This window comes from Chinchilla lanigera, unplaced genomic scaffold, assembly GCF_000276665.1.
Source record: "Chinchilla lanigera isolate Chin_1 unplaced genomic scaffold, ChiLan1.0 scaffold00104, whole genome shotgun sequence".
Taxonomy (NCBI): domain Eukaryota; kingdom Metazoa; phylum Chordata; class Mammalia; order Rodentia; family Chinchillidae; genus Chinchilla; species Chinchilla lanigera.
In genome coordinates this window covers 19090-36846 of record NW_004955505.1, presented here as the reverse complement: position 1 = coordinate 36846, position 17757 = coordinate 19090, and the positions used below count along the sequence as shown (strand labels likewise).

The following is a 17757-nucleotide window of genomic DNA, read 5'->3' as shown; positions in this document are numbered from 1 at the left end:
CATATGCGTCACTGGGCTGGGGAGCGGGGCTGACAAGGCTTTGCTAACATCAGCTAGGAGATTCCTTTTGTCTGCTTGTGTTTTCTTTTTTTTTTTTTTTTTTGGTTTTTCTCTGGTACCAGGAACTGAACTCACGACCTTGCGCTTGCCAGGCAGGCGCTTTTGCCGCTGAGCTAAATCCCCAGCCCCTGCATACTGAGTCTTAAAAATCCATATGTAATATATATTCACAGCAGATCTTAATTTGCCTACCCACAGTTGTAAAGCTCTGTGTTTCTGTATTGTACGGACAGTCCAGGTCTACAAATGTGGCATGTAGTAGGTGTTTTGATATTAAAATGAAATGTATTCCATGTAGTCAATTGCTTCAAATTCAGCTTACCCATTTTCATATGTTTAAGTATGCAGAAATTTTAGTCAAAGGAATTGAAGTCTTTTTAAATACCAGAATACCATCATCAATAAGGTGTTTTATCACAGCTCAGATGTTGAATGGGGACTGGTGTAATAAAGTTTAGTCAAATGTCTTAGCTTATGACATGACAGTCTGAAGTTGTGATGTTTATTTTTACCTTAGAGAAAACACACTTGATAACCTTTACCATAATCACTGTATTTTAACAGCACCTGCCAAGATGCAAAATGGTCCTGCACCAATGCATTATGTCCTGGAAGATGTAAGGTGGAAGGAAGTTTATTTACCACCTTTGATGATAATAAATACAACCATCCTGGAAACTGTTACTTCTTGGCCATCCATGTACGTAATACTTTAGCACACTTGAAAAATGTGATATATACACTAAACTGTTTCTTAAGCAGATCTCTGCACTGAATTAGGTTTAAAGAAATAAAAAACAGCTCCCCAACTGAATATGTTTTATTTCACATATTGACATTGATATCATTACTTGTCAATATTGAATCAGTAATAACTGTGCTCCTTGAAAATTTCTTGCACAGAAAAGTCTAATAAGTAAAACCCTTTTCCTTTATTAATAATCCTCTAAGTACATTAGAAAGTTATTTCAATTTTCTACTTTGCTTTGCATGTGTTACCAGTTCTTCAAATAAAATAATCTTTTACATTTGATGAGGCATCTTCCTCTCCCATCAGTATTTCTTAATATTGAGCTGAGTTTTAGCCTTTACAGTAGAGCAGTGCAAGTATGATACAGGCTAACTTACATTACATTCTTTTCACTACTAAAGTTGTTAAACTAATCTGAATTCCAGTAAAAGGATGAGTCCCCTTGGTAGCTTGTGTCTTTCGCTGATGTGAGAATAAACAATTGCATTTAACCTTTGGGGTAAGAAATAAGATAAACTGAATTTGTGAATCCTGAAGTGAGAGAAGTGGATTAATACCTGGAAGTTTGCAAAATGTAGTTGCTGCCACTGAAAGTCTGTTTTCTCTTTTTATTTTAAGGATAAAAGAACCAAAACATATTAACAAACACAGAGACATAAACAAAACAACATAAAAACAATACAAGCAATACGTATTTCCAGATAAGTTGATAGGAAATTATTAATGTTCATTGTATTTCATACTGTTCAAATTGGTTACTCAGATAAGCAAATATAGGCATGTAAGACTGATCAAACAATTAAACATTAACTGTTCCTTTCAATAAACCTATAAAAATTAGTAGAATAATTATCTTAGCTATTTTGTGTATATATTTTTCCTACTCTTTCTTTGCTCTTTTCCCTCATTCCAGTCATGAAGGTCTGTTTTCGAAAATAAAGCTTCCTTACTACCTGCCAACATAATTTATTTTCCCTTTTTAATGCTCTCCTTTTAATCCATGAGGGTTATACCGAAGCATATGGAATATGTGCTTCTTGTAAATTAGAGGTTCCTAGACTTATGGTAATCAGAGTTTGACATGGCTTGCATGACTGACTGTTTTGTAAGTTATATTCCTTTCACATCGGATTTACAAACAGTGGGGACTCTCCAGGGAATAACAGCTATGTGATCACTAATTCCTAGCTAGTACTGCAGGACATCCCAATTTCCTTTGAGAAGAAGATAAAGAGGAAAGATAAAAGAAAGATATGATTATTAATTGTGCACTCCATAGACATAGCTGCACAAGATATTCAGACCATCTGTAAAGCTCTCGGCTGCTCTGAGATGACACTGTGAACTGACAAGCTTCTATTTTCAGAGCAGACTGTGCAGGAACTGTGCATGACTGAAATTCAAACCTGCATTCTGAATGAGCCACACAGCAACATGTACTAAATAATATTTTAAGAAACATTTCCTGAAAATATGTTCTGTTTTCACAGAATGAAGATTGGTCTATTAGTGTTGAGCTTCGTCCATGTCCAAATGGTCAGACAGGAACCTGCTTAAACAGTGTTACGCTTCTCTTAAATTCAGTAAGTAATTAGCATCCTAAAGTTTGGTCAGAGTAAAATCAAATCCGTTATTTCACAAGCTGGAAATTTTCAAGTTCAAAAAGACTTTCTATGTAAATTAAGAGCTTAAATAAGTTTGCATAGAAAATCAATTAAGTTTCTGGATGACCTGGATAGTGGGATTTTTTTGTTTGTTTTTTTCTGAGACACTGTCTTATTTTATAGTTCAGGCTGGCCTTGAACTCACTATGGAGCCAGGGGTGGCCTCGAACTCATGGCAATCCTTCTGCCTCAGTTTCTTGAGCACTGGGATTACAGGCATGAACCTCCATCAGCTCCTGGATAGTGGGATTTTGAAATGTATCAAAATTGCTTGTGCACACAACTATGTGCTAACTATAGGTCAACCTTAGCTATTCATTTTGGTCACTGAACTTTTGCATTCTGTGGGCTGCTTGGAGAGAAGGTGATGGCATGTGTTTCAAACTTTGTGTGTATGGAACCAACATTCTAAATGGAAATAGATCTAAAAGGGAAAGGAGGACAAGTAGCCCTGACCTCAGCTCTTACAAACTGGTTGATCTTTGGAAATCGAAGCTACTTCCTTGGGTTTTAGTTCCCTAGTGTACAAAGAGAGGATAAAGGTTCCTATATAATTTGCTACATGGAGCTGGTATAAGAAATAGCAAATCAAAATGTAACAGAAGTTTTAAAAGTATTCTACATTTTAGATATTTATCAATTAATCCTATAAAATTAAATGTTTTTGCAGCACAAAATTCAGGTTCATGCATTATATTAAAATGAATGTTGCAAATTAATATGAACTAACAAAAGTGTTTTAAATTATAGTCTGTTTCAGCTGCCAAATATGTTTTCAATAGAGATGGGACAGTCACAAAGGATATGGTTAGAATTAAAGATTATTACTATTCAGGTAAGTTTAATAAGATTTTAAAGTAAATGTAAGATGCATTCATTCATTCAGTACTTAGTTATTAAATATTTCTGCTTTTACCAGATAAAGTATTATAAATTTTTAATGAACCTACTTAGCATCTTATAATTAATTTTAATAATTATTTTAACAGATGAAATACAGATCTTCAAAGTATCTACCTCATACATTCAGGTGGAAACATACAACCACATAAAAATGCAAATACAGACAGTCCCTGTAATGCAATTATATATTTCCATGCCACCCAACCAATTCACAGACACTGTTGGTAAGTTCTCTCAATATTTCTGTTTTTATTTCCAGGGCTCTACTATGACCATCATTTATTTAATTTCTGTTTGTGATATTGAATGAATGACCCCAGTGATAATTAATGATACTAAAAGAAGTCATATTGATTTAATCTTCCCATTAACATTGTAATAACGTAGTTCCATCTTCTTTTTATAATAAAGACACCCATTTATTACAAAATCTTTCCTTAAAAAGATCTTCAACAGGGGCTGGGGATTTAGCTCAGCGGCAAAGCGCTTGCCTGGCAAGCGCAAGGTCATGAGTTCGGTTCCCGGTCCGGAGAAAAACCAAAAAAAAAAAAAAAAAAAGATCTTCAACATTTTAAACATTTAATTTGGAGCTTTCATTTCAATGAAATTTAATAATACATCCTATGTGTTACTTCGGTAGTTGTATACGTCAATAAGACTTCGACCTGTAGTTCAGTAAATGAAAAATTATACATTTTTTGAAAATCTTATTTCAAATACAGCAGCATTTTTACTTGTCTTTCTGATAGATCACGTCTTTTTTTCCGTTGAGGTTTTCTATCGTACATAGAGCCAGAGGTGTTGAGCAAGGCAGAACAATCATGGCATGTCCCACTAAGAACTCTTAATTTATAAATGGTACAAGTTTTTGTGATATCCCTCTTTACTTGAGAAATTGTTTACACATTATTTAATTATTTACACATAGGAAAAAATGTAAGTCAATGGGCCAGAGGTTCCAAGCAAGAAAGGCACATTACCTTTCATGGGATTCTTCTCCCTTCACTAAAATTGTGAAAAGGCAGTCATAAGCTTTCTACCTGTAAGCACGCTTCCTGATACCTTGTCAAAGTAGACGGAGTTACAGTGACAAACAGGAAAGACATCATATTCATATAAATATGGTTTATTTGAATTTGAATGAGAGAATCCAGATGAAACTTGGTGTCATGAAATCTTACTTGTGTATGTATATATGTACATATATACTTAATATGTATGTATATATAGCGATATGTATGTAAATATACATATGTATGTCACTAGCCAGATATGTTCTCAGGTAGCTTCTACAGGTATTAATTTGAACAAAGAACTGAAGTGCGGATATAAACCCAAAGTTGAGGGGGGGAAAGATGTTAAACTTTGTTCTGCGCTATTATTATATTGCAGGACTCTGTGGTTCCTACAACAATAAAGCAGAGGATGATTTCATGTCGAGTCAGAATATATTGGAGAAGACGTCGCAAGCATTTGCTAATTCTTGGGAAATGATGCCCTGTCCTAAAGGAACCCCGGCTTCATGTCTCAGTATTGAAAAGGGTAATGTTTATTGAACCTCAAACTCTGTAATGAATTGCTTGGTGCTAGGCGTTATATACTTGTTCAGGTATAACACGAGCATATAGATAGTTCTGGCTTTAGTTAGTCTTCGTTATACCGTTGCAATTTTAGAGCAACAGCAGAAAAGCAGCCTAGCTGGTTGATCATGCTTCTGGGAAATTCATTGTTCACTGAAGCTTTATCTCTGTTGTCTTTTTCGGTTCCTGCTCTTTTTTGCCTTATATAGTTTTCTCCATAGTTACACAATATAGAAAAGAGAAGATAATCATTTAGGTTATTAATTCTTAAAATTAATTAGTAATTACAATAACTTAATAATTACAATAAATTAATATATTTACGATTATTGAGAGATCATTTAGTTTATTAATTTTCCTTCTTTTAATGTAATGGTGAAAATAACCATGGGTTAAAACAGCCAGATTCACCCAAACTGCTGGGGCCACGGTGTCCCCCCAACTTCTCTCACATTTATTAGCAATATCAAGCCCAAACATAGATCTTATTAAAACTTTATACTTGCATGGACCAACCTATGTTTAGCTGACCAGAAGACTTTCACAAATATTAATTCAGTGTATCCCCATAAAGCTTGGGAAAGACATGGTTGAAGTTATTTCCCCATTGATATAGATACTGGGTTGAGTGGGTAAGATGCTGCTGCGGTCTATGTACTCTAAATCTAATGCGTCCCCAGTATTGTTGATTTTCCTGAATGCTGCATATTGCTTCTTCAGAAATAAGGAAGACTTAGTTAAAATATGTATATTACATTGATATGTTCATTGTTTCTAAAACAAGCCACATATTTAAAAGTCTGATCATCTTATATCATTTTTAAATGACTAAAGCAACTTCTCTTGAAAATTTACTAATTTTGATTTGAAAAATGATTTGGTAAGAGCATTAATGCAAATGTAATACATATTTCAGGGTTTTAACTGTCATGGTACTTTATTTTTGTGGTGTGTAATGAAAGCAATCATGATGACAACAGACAAAGAGTACATGCCTCAGAAGAAAGCCAGCCACTTACGTCCAGTGGACGACATGTCACTGTTTTGCAGATACATATATATCTGCTTACCAATTTGTCTATATTTTAATGTCTTTTTGATATTTCCAACTTCTTTTATTGCTAAAAATTATTAATCAAAACATTTGCTGCTCAAATGGTATTTTTTGAACTTTATTCTTAGCTAATTTAGTAGTAGGCTTATTTATAAATCAACAAATGTCAATTACACACTACTAAAGAAATAAAATTGAGGTGTTTCAATTACTGGTCCTGGTCCTTCTGATCTGCGACCATCAGAATAAACTGATACAACATTCTAGGGTGACAGGGATGTGGGTAGGGCTTATTAACTAATTTATCATAATTTAGTCATATATATATATATACACACACACACACATATATATATATGTTAAAAGGTGCTCTAAAGATAAAATCTGACTCTCTTATTCCCATTTTTACATAAAAACTACATTTTAAGAGAGGTTAAATGAACAACTAGAAAATCCAAAGCTAATAAAGATTTTGCCTTTTAGTGTAAGACATTTCTAATCATGCTATTGTCATGTATAGGGACAACAAATTTGCTTTATTATAGTAAGACACTGGAAAAACAATCATTTTAATAAAGACAAAGCTGCTAAAATTCATATATTTTCTTACATTTAAAAATGTTCTAATGTTGCTCATACTAACTTGGAGAACATTAATTGTCTTCTAGAAAAGTTTGCCGAAAAGAACTGCGGAATTCTTCTTGACTCAAGTGGACCATTTGCTTCCTGTCACCAAATTGTGAACCCTAAATTTTATCACGAGGTATGCAAGGGGCTACTATTAGCAGTTCTTTTTGTGAAGTACTTTGCTAATATCAGCAAATCCATGTAGATCTTAAACTTTTTCAAATAATAGCTAAATATAAATATAAACAATGCTAAATTTCATTGATTTATTTAAATGTTAGCTATATTAACTTAAAAACCCTAAATGAGAAAAAGCCTAGTCTTTCTTCCTGTCTTTTCTCTGCGATTTGATAAATGGATTAATAATCTATTTGCTATTTTGAATTTTAAAATAAAATTCCTAATGTTTCAGAGTCAGATTTTCATCCGAGTAGAGAGGCGATTGTGGACTAAAGTGCTATACCCACTTTGCCTGTTACTCTGAATAATTCTATGAAGCAATATAAATGTCTTTTTTATTTTAAAGGAATGCAAGAAATATACTTGTTCTTGTGAAAACAGTCAAGATTGCCTGTGTACAGTTTTAGGCAACTATGTGAAGGCGTGTGCCGAGAAGGAAACTTACATAGTGGGCTGGAGAACCGGAGGATGTGGTGAGCGGGAAAGTGTGTGTGTGTGTGTGTGTGTGTGTGTGTGGGTGGTTTAGGAACAGGTACTTACACATTTATACCTGTTTCTTCCAAAACTGGTTTTCTATTTTTTTAAAATACCATTGAATAGTCCTTGGATTTTGACTTCTTGATCAATTTATCTTCATTTGAAATATTTACATGTAAACATGAGCAGAATTTATATTCATGTATGTTTATGTTCAATTTTATGCTGAAACAGAAAGGTTCTGACTGCTAAGGCATTTTAAAAATGATATCCTAATATTAATAACTTACTTTGAAAACTATGTGAATTAGGGGCTCAATTATCTTATTTATGAAATTCTGACAAGATATTTTTTACTCATTGATAATGACTTCATACAAAAATATTTCATCTAACAAAAAAAGACAAGAAACACCGTATAAACACACTTCTTGTAAATCATGCTTAACACTTCATAGCCTGTATCCAGTTAGTAAATCAGATCTGTCATGATACCTACAAAATCTTTTCACATCTCTACATCTCAGTTGCTTCCAGCTTAGTTAAAAAAAACTATCATTTTTCTTCTTGGATGATTGCAATGGCCTCCTTCAGTACCTGTATCCTTGTCTCTATCTAGTTCATAGTCTATGGAGAGAGGAACCAAGGTAATCATTAGAATAAAACCACATGAACCTAATTTACCCATGTCACGCTCATCTGAAACACATCAATGGCTTCTCATAGCTCTGAGACTAGAGACCTACTCACTGGGAGGACCCTGCTGGTTCTAACCACTGACTCTGGCCTTATCGCCTGTGCCCTTCTGTGTGCTTTTGGATATAATTACCCGCCTCTCTGACTCAGGCTATGCCCAAGGCATAGGGTCACCTTCTTGAGGCTACCCTCCTGCTGTTCACTGCCCACTCTGCGTCTTGCTTGTGGGCCTCTGGCTGTACACACTTCCTGCTGCAGCATCCTGCTGCTTCTTTGTCCTCCCAAGAGGAACCCAAAGGGGGCTGGGGATTTAGCTCAGCAGCGCAGTGCCTGCCTGGCAAGCACAAGGTCGTGAGTTTGATTCCCAGTACCGGAAAAACATCAAAAAAAAAAAAAAAAACCAAAGCATGTGGGAGCCGTGCATTGCCATCCTGTTGGTGGGCTTCATGACCAGCGGATTCTTTAAACATATAGGCTGAAAAAAAAAAAGTAAACAAAAAACCAATCAGTGAGCACCTTTCTCTCAAGTATAAATAATTTTCTATACTATCAATAAATGTTAAGGTGAAGCGAAATTGTTCATTTTTCTGGGTGTCTACATAGTCATTAGTGTTTTCTCTGCACCTACAGAACAATCTTGCCCAACTGGCCTAGTTTTCAAGTACAATGTCAAAGCTTGCAACAGTTCTTGCCGATCCCTGTCAGAGAGAGACAGAAGCTGTGATGTACAAGATGTCCCAGTTGATGGATGCACTTGTCCTGCTGGAATGTACCAGAATAATGAAGGAAATTGTGTACAGAAATCTCAGTGTGACTGCTACATCAACGATGAGGTTGTGCAACCTGGAAAACTCATCCAAATTGATGACAACAAATGGTATGGAGATGACATGGGTACTTGTTAGGAGAATGAAATCAAGAGCCTGCATCCTCTTTAGTTACTAGTATGAAGTCTTCCTTAGACCTGTCGTATTTTTATTTTTGGTTCCTTATTAAGTTGAATAATTGCCTCTTTTTTGTGGAGGGCTCACTGCATCATCATGATGGTACATAATTCATCCTACTCTGTCGGTTTTGAATGCCACTAGAAAAAATATTCTGCCTGCTCACAATGCAAAACAGTTTTATATTCAGACAGTGCTTTCTAGCTGTTTTGCATCTGGCATCATTCAGAAATCATCGAAGTGCCTACTGTGTGCTATGCTCTGTGCTGAGCACTGGAGTTAGAAAAACAAGTGAACACTGTCTTGTACTTACAAAGTAAGCAGTGTGTTTAAGAGAAGTTTGTACACTATGACATGGTAGCAGAAGAGCCAAGTCACTCCCTAAGATTAAGGGTGCCTCCCCTGAGGACACTGGCATTTAAATTATTCTAAGGGCTGAATTTTTTCCCAGACCAAACTGAAGCAGAGAATAATTTCCTGTAGTGTACACTGAGTGTACTCAGATGGGAAAATGCTTGGAAAAGTATTGCACATATGGGTTGTTGCAAAGTATTAGACTAAAGACATAGCAGCCAGGCTGCACTCAATAATTTAAATCCAATTCCTAAAGAGTTAAGAATTTTGACTATTTTGCAATGGCAGAGGAGACTATGATTTCTGAAGTTCACAGCCAAGTCATTTAGCTGTATTTCTAGTTCCACAGATGGCCAAGTCATTCTTGTCAGTGCTACTGCAAGACTGAAGTAGCCATTCTGAAAACTCTTGGATCTGCCTTCTTCTTTTCTTTAGGTTCCTGAAGCTGTCATTTAGGAATAGCTGGTTTTGCTTGGCCATTCAGAAGGAAAGAAAACACAGTTACCCTTTTCCATTGAAGTCCACACACATATGGTTGGGGTTTAATGACTACACTTTCTTTCTCTGTGCACTTGTTGAGGGATCAAAAGATTAACTCTTTAGTAAAACTTAGATTAGTACCCGAAAGTGTGGTTTCTTTCATTGCTATCTCATTTCAGACCCCACCACCTCGTGCTGGCACTATGAGGTAACTGCCTTGCCTTTTTCCCTCTCTCCTTTTGTCCCTGTCCCATGTTTCCTGCAGAGCACTCTTCTCATCATGCCACTGCTTGCTCAGAGCCTCCAATGACTGATGTGCGCCTGAAGAATAGAAATGGAAATAGTTGAGATCACTTAGGTCCCCTAAGTCTGGCTACAATCTGCTTTTACCGCTCACCCCCGTTGTGTACCTTTTATTTTATCCAAACATGATTCACCGGAGTCATCAGAACCTATCTTACTCCTTCTCTTATCCGAGTTTTGCATCTTCTCAGCAGGATCTGTTAAATGTTCTCCACTGAGACACAGCCATCATTCCCCTGAAGCCTTGTCTGATGTATACTCCTAAGTAGTGATAAGACTGAACCTTACAATTGGAAGAGTTTTATGCATCTTCTGGGGACTGTCTCACTCATCTCATTGTCCTTGACATTTAATGTTTAAATGTACAATTTTATTTATAGTGTCTGTCGGGATGGAGTTCTTCTTTGTCAAACGCCCATCGATTTAACCCTAAGTAAGTATTCATACCAGGGTGGAATCTTAAAATATCTAGTGTGACTAAAATAGACAGATGAAAAGGTGCTTGATGAACAACTTTTATCTTGCAGAAAACTGTTCCGGAGGAGCTGAGTATGTAGACTGCAGCGATCCCAAGGCACAGAGAAGATCTGATAAAACGTGTAGCACTTGGAATATACCTGCTTTTGAAGTAAGTTACATGGCACTAGAGGTTAGCATTTTAGAACTTTTAATTTCTCTAGGGCAAAAGGAAACTAAAATTTTCAAGAAAGATAATTAGAAGGACAAATTTGTGCACGTGTTGTGTGTGTGTTTGTTACTTGTCAAATGCTGACCTTAAATGTGTACTTGTTGTATGTTTGCATTTAACTGGATTCTGAAAATGGTACATGATTACAGCAGTGTCTCATGGTGCATATTCTTTTATTTACTCCTATAGGGTGACTTGTCTTGCAAACGTGGGTGCTACTGTCCAGTTGGGATGGTTCGGAACTCTAAAGGAATTTGTGTCCTTCCTGATGACTGCCCATGCTCTTTCGGTGAAAGGGAGTATGACCAAGGAAGTGTCACTTCTGTTGGATGCAATGAATGGTGTGTAATAAGAGACTGCTATTTCATTCATATTTAGATATTGGGAAGTATACAATTTGTTCTTTATTTTTCATGTGAAAAAAATAGTCATACCTTGGCTACTTGAAAAAAAATAATGGCCACATATTAGAAAAAGCTGTTATTTTCATAGTATAATGATTTTTACAGAATTACATTTAATGAGTACCAGACAATATAATGAATACAAATGTAAAATTTAAGCCAAAATAAAACATCATTTTGTGTTTCTTTATAAAAACAATCTAAATATATGAACCCTCATATAATGGTTACCATGATCTTTCTCTCTCCTTCTTTCTCTCTCTTCTTCTTTTAGTACTTGCATAAAAGGGTCTTGGAATTGTACACAAAATGAATGTCAGACCACCTGCCACATGTACGGTGAAGGTCACGTTAGAACTTTTGATGGGCAAAGCTATAGCTTTGATGGTCTCTGTCAGTATTCATTTCTTGAGGTAATTATGAGTGTGTTTTATCACAATGTTTCTAATTACTTTATTGTTCATTTGTAGATGAATTCTGGACAATTTTATTTTCATAATGAGAATTTATTTTTAAGAAGGCTCTTTACGTGCTTTTAGAATGCAGTAAAATAGTGTACAATATGTGGCTGGTTCTGGAGGTGAGGCTTAGAATTCAGTTTTGGCTCTACCATTTGTCACACATGTGACTTTGGACACTTTCTCTAACCTCATGGTGTTTAAGATTCTGAACCTGTAAAATACCCATGAAAGTAAGATAGAGTATATACTAGAACACAATATTAAATACTCAATACATGTTAGATATTATTCTAACAGTAGCACTAGCAGCAGTGAAAGTACAAATGCCTCTTTGTCAAATTTATATAATTTATTACATTTAATCATTATAATACTATAAGAATATCATTATTCCTATGTACAGATGGAAGCATTGAAGTTTAGAGAGATTAGGCAATTTAAGCTAAGTAGAAATACATTTTTAAAAAGACTTTAATCATTTGGGCTGGGGATATAGCTCAGTGGCACAGTACCTGCCTGGCAAGTGCAAGGTCCCAAGTTCAATTACTGGTACTGAAAAAAACATACATTCAAATAATATGAAATCAAATTCCATAGTTCATATCTTGTCTTATTCTAACATTACAGTTGAATTCTGTGTCACTGATATTCACAAACTATTACAATTTAATTTTAAAAGGATTATTGTGGTCAAGAAAATGGCACGTTCCGTATTTTAACCGAGAGTGTCCCATGCTGTGAAGATGGGCTTACATGCTCGAGAAAAATCATTGTGGCCCTTCAGGTACACTACTGTTCCTCTACTTTCCTCTGGGAAAATGAGCTGCTGGGTGAAATCTGATCGAAAGTCCACGCTGTCCTTCCCATCTTTTAATTTCATAGGATCAGAACATCGTCTTGCAAGATGGTAAAGTAACGACAATCAAAAGCGCAGAAAGTCAAGAGTGTGAACTCAGTGAGAATACCTACTCTATACACACTGTTGGTCTCTACTTAATTCTGAAGATTCAAAATGGAATAATTCTGATTTGGGACAAATATACAAAGATTTCTGTCATACTGGACCCACGCTGGCATGTACGTATGTCACTCACAAGTGAAAAATGAGGAAGCCAAGTCATTTCTGTTACTGAAACTTGGACTCTAATGTGGAGGGCAGGGCAGTGGTGCGCTCTGCACTGCAGTAATAAGTCATTCACAGTTCTTCAGCCTTATCATGAAATAGGGAATATCGTGCAGGCACAAATGATAAAAGCCTGATGAGAAAGTAAATGCAATAAAATAGGCCTCCTAGTTTAAATGTGTTCAACTGCTTGAGATTATTATATGGTATGATTTTGAGGTAGTTGAATATTTGGAATTAAATGTACACATTAGAGCAATGTTTTAAGCACCAAACAGTATAAACGTGTACAATTTGAAACTCTCGGGGGCTGGGGATTTAGCTCAGCGGCAAAGTGCCTGCCTGGAAAGTGTGAGGTCGTGAGTTCGGTTCCCGGTACCAGAGAAAAACCAAAAAAAAGAGAAACTCTCAAATATGAGTATTTTTGGTTCATAAGGCAGTTATTCTACTTGAGAACTGATCAAGTGATTTGGAGTACTTGGGATTGGGTGGGAGCAGAATCTTATCTATAAATACTGAGTTCCTCCCTAATTTATAATTAAACATAGATTAATGATACAGTGTGTGTGTGTGTGTGTGTGTGTGTGTGTGTATATATATATATATATATATATATATATATATGTAAAATCATGATATCTTTCTATTTGTATGTCCCAGATCAGGCTCACTTTTAAATTTCCCTTTCAAATCCATACAGGGTAAAGTATGTGGTCTTTGTGGAAATAATAACGGCGATCTCAAGGATGATTTCACAACGAGGCACTCCTCCGTTGCTGCTGGAGCCCTGGAGTTTGGAAATAGTTGGAAAACGAGTCAGGAATGTTCAGACACAGTGACTCAAAGTTTCCCATGTGACTCAAACCCTTACTGCAAAGATTGGGCTGTGCGGAAATGTGAAATCCTCAGGGACAGCACCTTCAGAGACTGTCACAGCAAGGTAGGACAGCTTCAGAAAAGTTGTTGGCATAGGATTTTCTCCCAGAGACTCACGGGCCGTGTGTTCTACCTAGGTGGACCCCAGCACTTACTATGACGCGTGTATCGAAGAAGCCTGTGCATGCGACATGGAGGGCAAGTACCTTGGCTTTTGCACTGCCGTGGCCATGTATGCAGAAGCCTGCAACGCAGCCGGAGTCTGTGTCTCTTGGAGGAAGCCAAACCTCTGTCGTAAGTGAAGTCCATACACGGTGCTCCTTTAAAAATGTAATCCGATGGAACTCTTTTGCTGAGCAATCAATTTTCCCCTTCTCCCTCCTCTAAAGCACAGTTCTGAGCCCAGGAAGCCTTAAGCCCATTTGTTTATGATGGCAAGGACACCTAACTTTACACTTATACAGCACCTGGCACAGCACTCCCAATTCAATTCAGTTTAAAAAGTTCTTATGTTCAAAGGGTTGAAAACTGAACACTGACAGAAAATCTCTCATCCATTCTTCAATGAACCGTAAGCTATTGACCTATATTTGTACATCAGTTCATCCCTAAACATTTATCTTGCATACTACTTTTGGTTGAAATCCTCAAACATTTGGTTTCCTTGAGAATTTTTATAGTGCCCTATTCAAGAGCCATAAATTGACTATAAAATGAATATGGATGTATATGGAACATGATAGCCTTAATAGAGTCAGTCATCTGTCCTTCTAAGCAAGGCATTCTGAGAGGAAATATGCTAGGTGAGAAGCATTGAAATGGGCTCATTTTATTCTGTTTATAATATGCCGCATTATGTTACACTGACATCTTTAGTTACTTCATTAAGGAACCGTGACTTACATGTTAAAACAGCTTAATTTTCCTGTAGATTTATTTTTCCAACTTAAACTTGAATATTAAAACCATGAAAATAGATTATGACCTGGACTATCTTCAAATAAAAAAAAATTAATGATTACTTTTCTACCTCAAGCCAACCTTGGTGTGAGATGTCAAAGACAGAGCTAGTTGGAGTCTAGAAGCTTCCCATGTTTGGAGTGAGCGCTTGTTGTCATCAATGGCAATTAAATCCAACCAAAGGAACTTGATAATGAAGAATGATAGATGCTAGAGTAGTCTACTACTAATATCACCCAAGATCCTTTTCAAGAAATGGAAGTAATGTGATATATTCCCTTACAGCTGTGTACTGTGACTATTACAATGCACCCGGGGAATGCAGCTGGCATTACGAGCCCTGTGGTACTGTGACTGCAAAGACTTGTAAAGATCGGGTAATTGGCCAGAAGTTTTCCTCACTTTTAGAAGGTAAGACATATTCTGAAAATATCCACAGATTAGTAAGTGTGGAACTTGGATTTCAAAACTGTAATAAAATGTTTTTAGTTTCTCTCAGTTCATTGTCTCACCTGTTGTAATATAATGAATTTTTTTCTTTTTAGTTTCTATACTAGAAACATTTTCTGTAGACAAATTATTTAACTGGAGGTGGAAGGAAGGCAGAGAAAGGAAGAGATGATAGTGCTATGGTCCTACTGTCAACCTTTACACTGTTCATTACACAGTGCAGTTTGAGAAAGCAACATAACGCAGTCTTTTTAGAGGCCAAATAAAAAACATTTTACTCTTTGCCCTTTCTATCTTAGAAGTGGCAAGAAAGCAGAAGGATGCCAGAACTTTCCAAAAACCATACCTGTGTTAAATCCTAGTCTTTAGGATATTTTTAGCCCTTTTATGTAACTTTTGTCTCTTCCTCTGCTCTTGCAAAAATAGGCGTTGGGACTGGCATTCACATTTTAAGGTTCGTATTTACCGAAGCCTTTTTTATGTGCAACCTGATGCCCATCATGAAGGGAGCAATCATTTAAAAATATCTTAGGAAACATTTTAGAAAATTAAGCTGACCAAAATCTGTAAGTTCTTAGGCTGACATTTCATGGCCAAAGATTCTGTATCTTGTTCCATTTGTGTATTCTCATTACGAGTCTGAGGTTTTGTTACTGTCCACTTCCGATCATGGAACTACTGGGATAACGTAACACTCAGTAGTGTACGGTGAATTTTATTAAATAAAGATGAACTGAGGCTCATTTTTCCATGCAGGTTGTTATGCCAAGTGCCCGGACAGTGCTCCCTATCTGGATGAGAACACCATGAAATGCGTCAGTTTATCCGAGTGCAGCTGCTTCTATAACGACGTCATCCCAGCCGGGGGAGTCATTGAAGATAATTGTGGAAGGACATGGTACATTCTCTACTAACTTTCCAATCATTCTGATTTTGTTGGCTTGCATTTTAATTCAGGAAATCAACCAAACAACTTGTGCGTATGTGTGTGTGCACGCACACATATACATTTTAATTGTCATTTCTAAATGAGTCTTTGGGTTCAGTTTTATATCAATTTTGTTATTTTTGTATTTTCAGAAAATTCACAAATCAATAGATGGTTCGCTAAATCTTGTTCTTAATAAGAGAAGGCAGAACAGAAAATGTCACAATGTAGTTTTAGTTGTGTTTTTTAAACTTGTATAAACTGAGTTCATGTTCCCAGGCTTTCAAATATGGCAGCACACGGATGAGGTCATACTCAGGCCATGGTGCCAAATACCACTGTTTGAAACTAAAAATGTAAGACCTAACTTTCAGCTTTGTTACTAAAAGGTGGTCTCAGTCTCAGCTGATATGCAGGTTCTTTGTAGTCTGAATAAAGAACTGAGCAGGACACACAAAAGCAGAAAGAAAGAGATTTATGGAAGAGAAAATGTACTCCACAGGGCAGGAGCAGACCAATGAAAAAACTCAAACGAGTTTGACTCAGAGTGGTCTGCTTTAGGTTTTGAGGTATTTATTGGAACTTTTTCCGGGTCTTGTGGTCTGAGGTGGCATCTAACGAAACTCCATACAGTTCAATGAGAGTCTCCACCTACATACACAACCTAGTTAGGACCAGCATGGCTGCTAATCCCACCCACTGGGGGATGTCAAGATTGCAATGCTAATGATGTCTTAATGACCTTGGAGTCATCCTTGGTTACTAGACAGCACTTAGAGCACATGTCTCTCTGCTGTGCCAGATGGCAAGTGTGCTAAGGGAAAGAGGTATCTCTTAGTCTCCTGCCAGCATGTTAAGGAAGCATAGTTACAGCGGGAAGTTCTGGTAGTCTTTAAACCTGGAAGGAGTCCTGCCGGCTGTGAGCCCAAGACCAGAATACCTCTCAAACTCTCCTGCTGCAGCTTGACTGTAAACCAAGAGCTCTTTTGGGAAATGAGTAGGAATAAAGTGCATGAAAGAACAAGCAATTTGAATTAGCTTTATGTTCTCAGAGAAAAAAGTTATTTACTCTCCTCTTGCTTGGTTCTGTGTGAGTTTTACCCTTAGAATTCAGTGACTTAAATTAGTGAGCTCTATGCTACTTGGAGTCAAAATTTTAAACGCAGTCTTTTCTTCTCTATTTAACTTTCAGCTATTGCATCGCTGGAGAATTGGAGTGCACTGGTGAGTCATTATACTTTGCTTTAATCGATTTAGGGAAGATGAGGTAAGGGATTTAGCAGTGGTGGCTAACCTATGGCGTTCCTGTGGTTTGTCTTCTAAGACAAAAGGTTAATGTCTGAGTTATTTTTCTAAACGAAAACCTCAGTACTCAAGTTTAATGGCAGTACTGGCACGTGGTGATGATACATGTGTTCCAGGCTGCAGTTTGAGCACTCTCTCTAGAAGGTTCTCTGTCCCTGCTTCTCCATCAACGCTGAGAGGCGGGCACTTGATGGTTTTGACTGCCCCGGGTGATTGACACAGATCTTCCCTTTTGACCATCACTGACAGTCACTGTTCAAAACCAGTGCTACAAAGACCCTTGGAATCCTTGTCAGGGGTCAATTCCGATACTCAGGAGAGGTTCTCCTATTCCTCTGACCTTAATTTGTCTGTAGTTCTGGCAACTCAGGTGGAAAAAAGAGGCCTTTATCAGTCAAAATAGTTTAATAAAGGGGTGGAGTAGAAGCAGAGATTAGAAGGATTAAATAATCAAAGGACTATTTGGGAACAGAACATATTTTAAAAATC

At 36.7% G+C, this 17757-nt stretch overlaps 1 protein-coding gene across 1 annotated transcript in view; it reads left to right on the top strand.

Annotated features, from left to right (window-relative positions):
• Nucleotides 1–17757, top strand: part of Muc19 (mucin 19, oligomeric) — a gene marked incomplete at its 3' end in the record, with an annotated part of 63925 nt that overhangs the window by 27807 nt on the left and 18361 nt on the right. Inside the window, exons 13-31 of the mRNA XM_013505918.1 lie at nucleotides 625–760; nucleotides 2302–2394; nucleotides 3226–3310; nucleotides 3465–3602; nucleotides 4771–4920; nucleotides 6681–6775; nucleotides 7166–7292; nucleotides 8623–8869; nucleotides 10454–10506; nucleotides 10601–10701; nucleotides 10951–11102; nucleotides 11440–11578; nucleotides 12306–12410; nucleotides 12509–12703; nucleotides 13450–13689; nucleotides 13763–13919; nucleotides 14871–14996; nucleotides 15792–15933; nucleotides 17156–17187. Coding sequence (XP_013361372.1) covers nucleotides 625–760; nucleotides 2302–2394; nucleotides 3226–3310; nucleotides 3465–3602; nucleotides 4771–4920; nucleotides 6681–6775; nucleotides 7166–7292; nucleotides 8623–8869; nucleotides 10454–10506; nucleotides 10601–10701; nucleotides 10951–11102; nucleotides 11440–11578; nucleotides 12306–12410; nucleotides 12509–12703; nucleotides 13450–13689; nucleotides 13763–13919; nucleotides 14871–14996; nucleotides 15792–15933; nucleotides 17156–17187 — 2513 coding nt within the window. The remainder of the gene's footprint in view (nucleotides 1–624; nucleotides 761–2301; nucleotides 2395–3225; nucleotides 3311–3464; nucleotides 3603–4770; nucleotides 4921–6680; nucleotides 6776–7165; nucleotides 7293–8622; nucleotides 8870–10453; nucleotides 10507–10600; nucleotides 10702–10950; nucleotides 11103–11439; nucleotides 11579–12305; nucleotides 12411–12508; nucleotides 12704–13449; nucleotides 13690–13762; nucleotides 13920–14870; nucleotides 14997–15791; nucleotides 15934–17155; nucleotides 17188–17757) is intronic.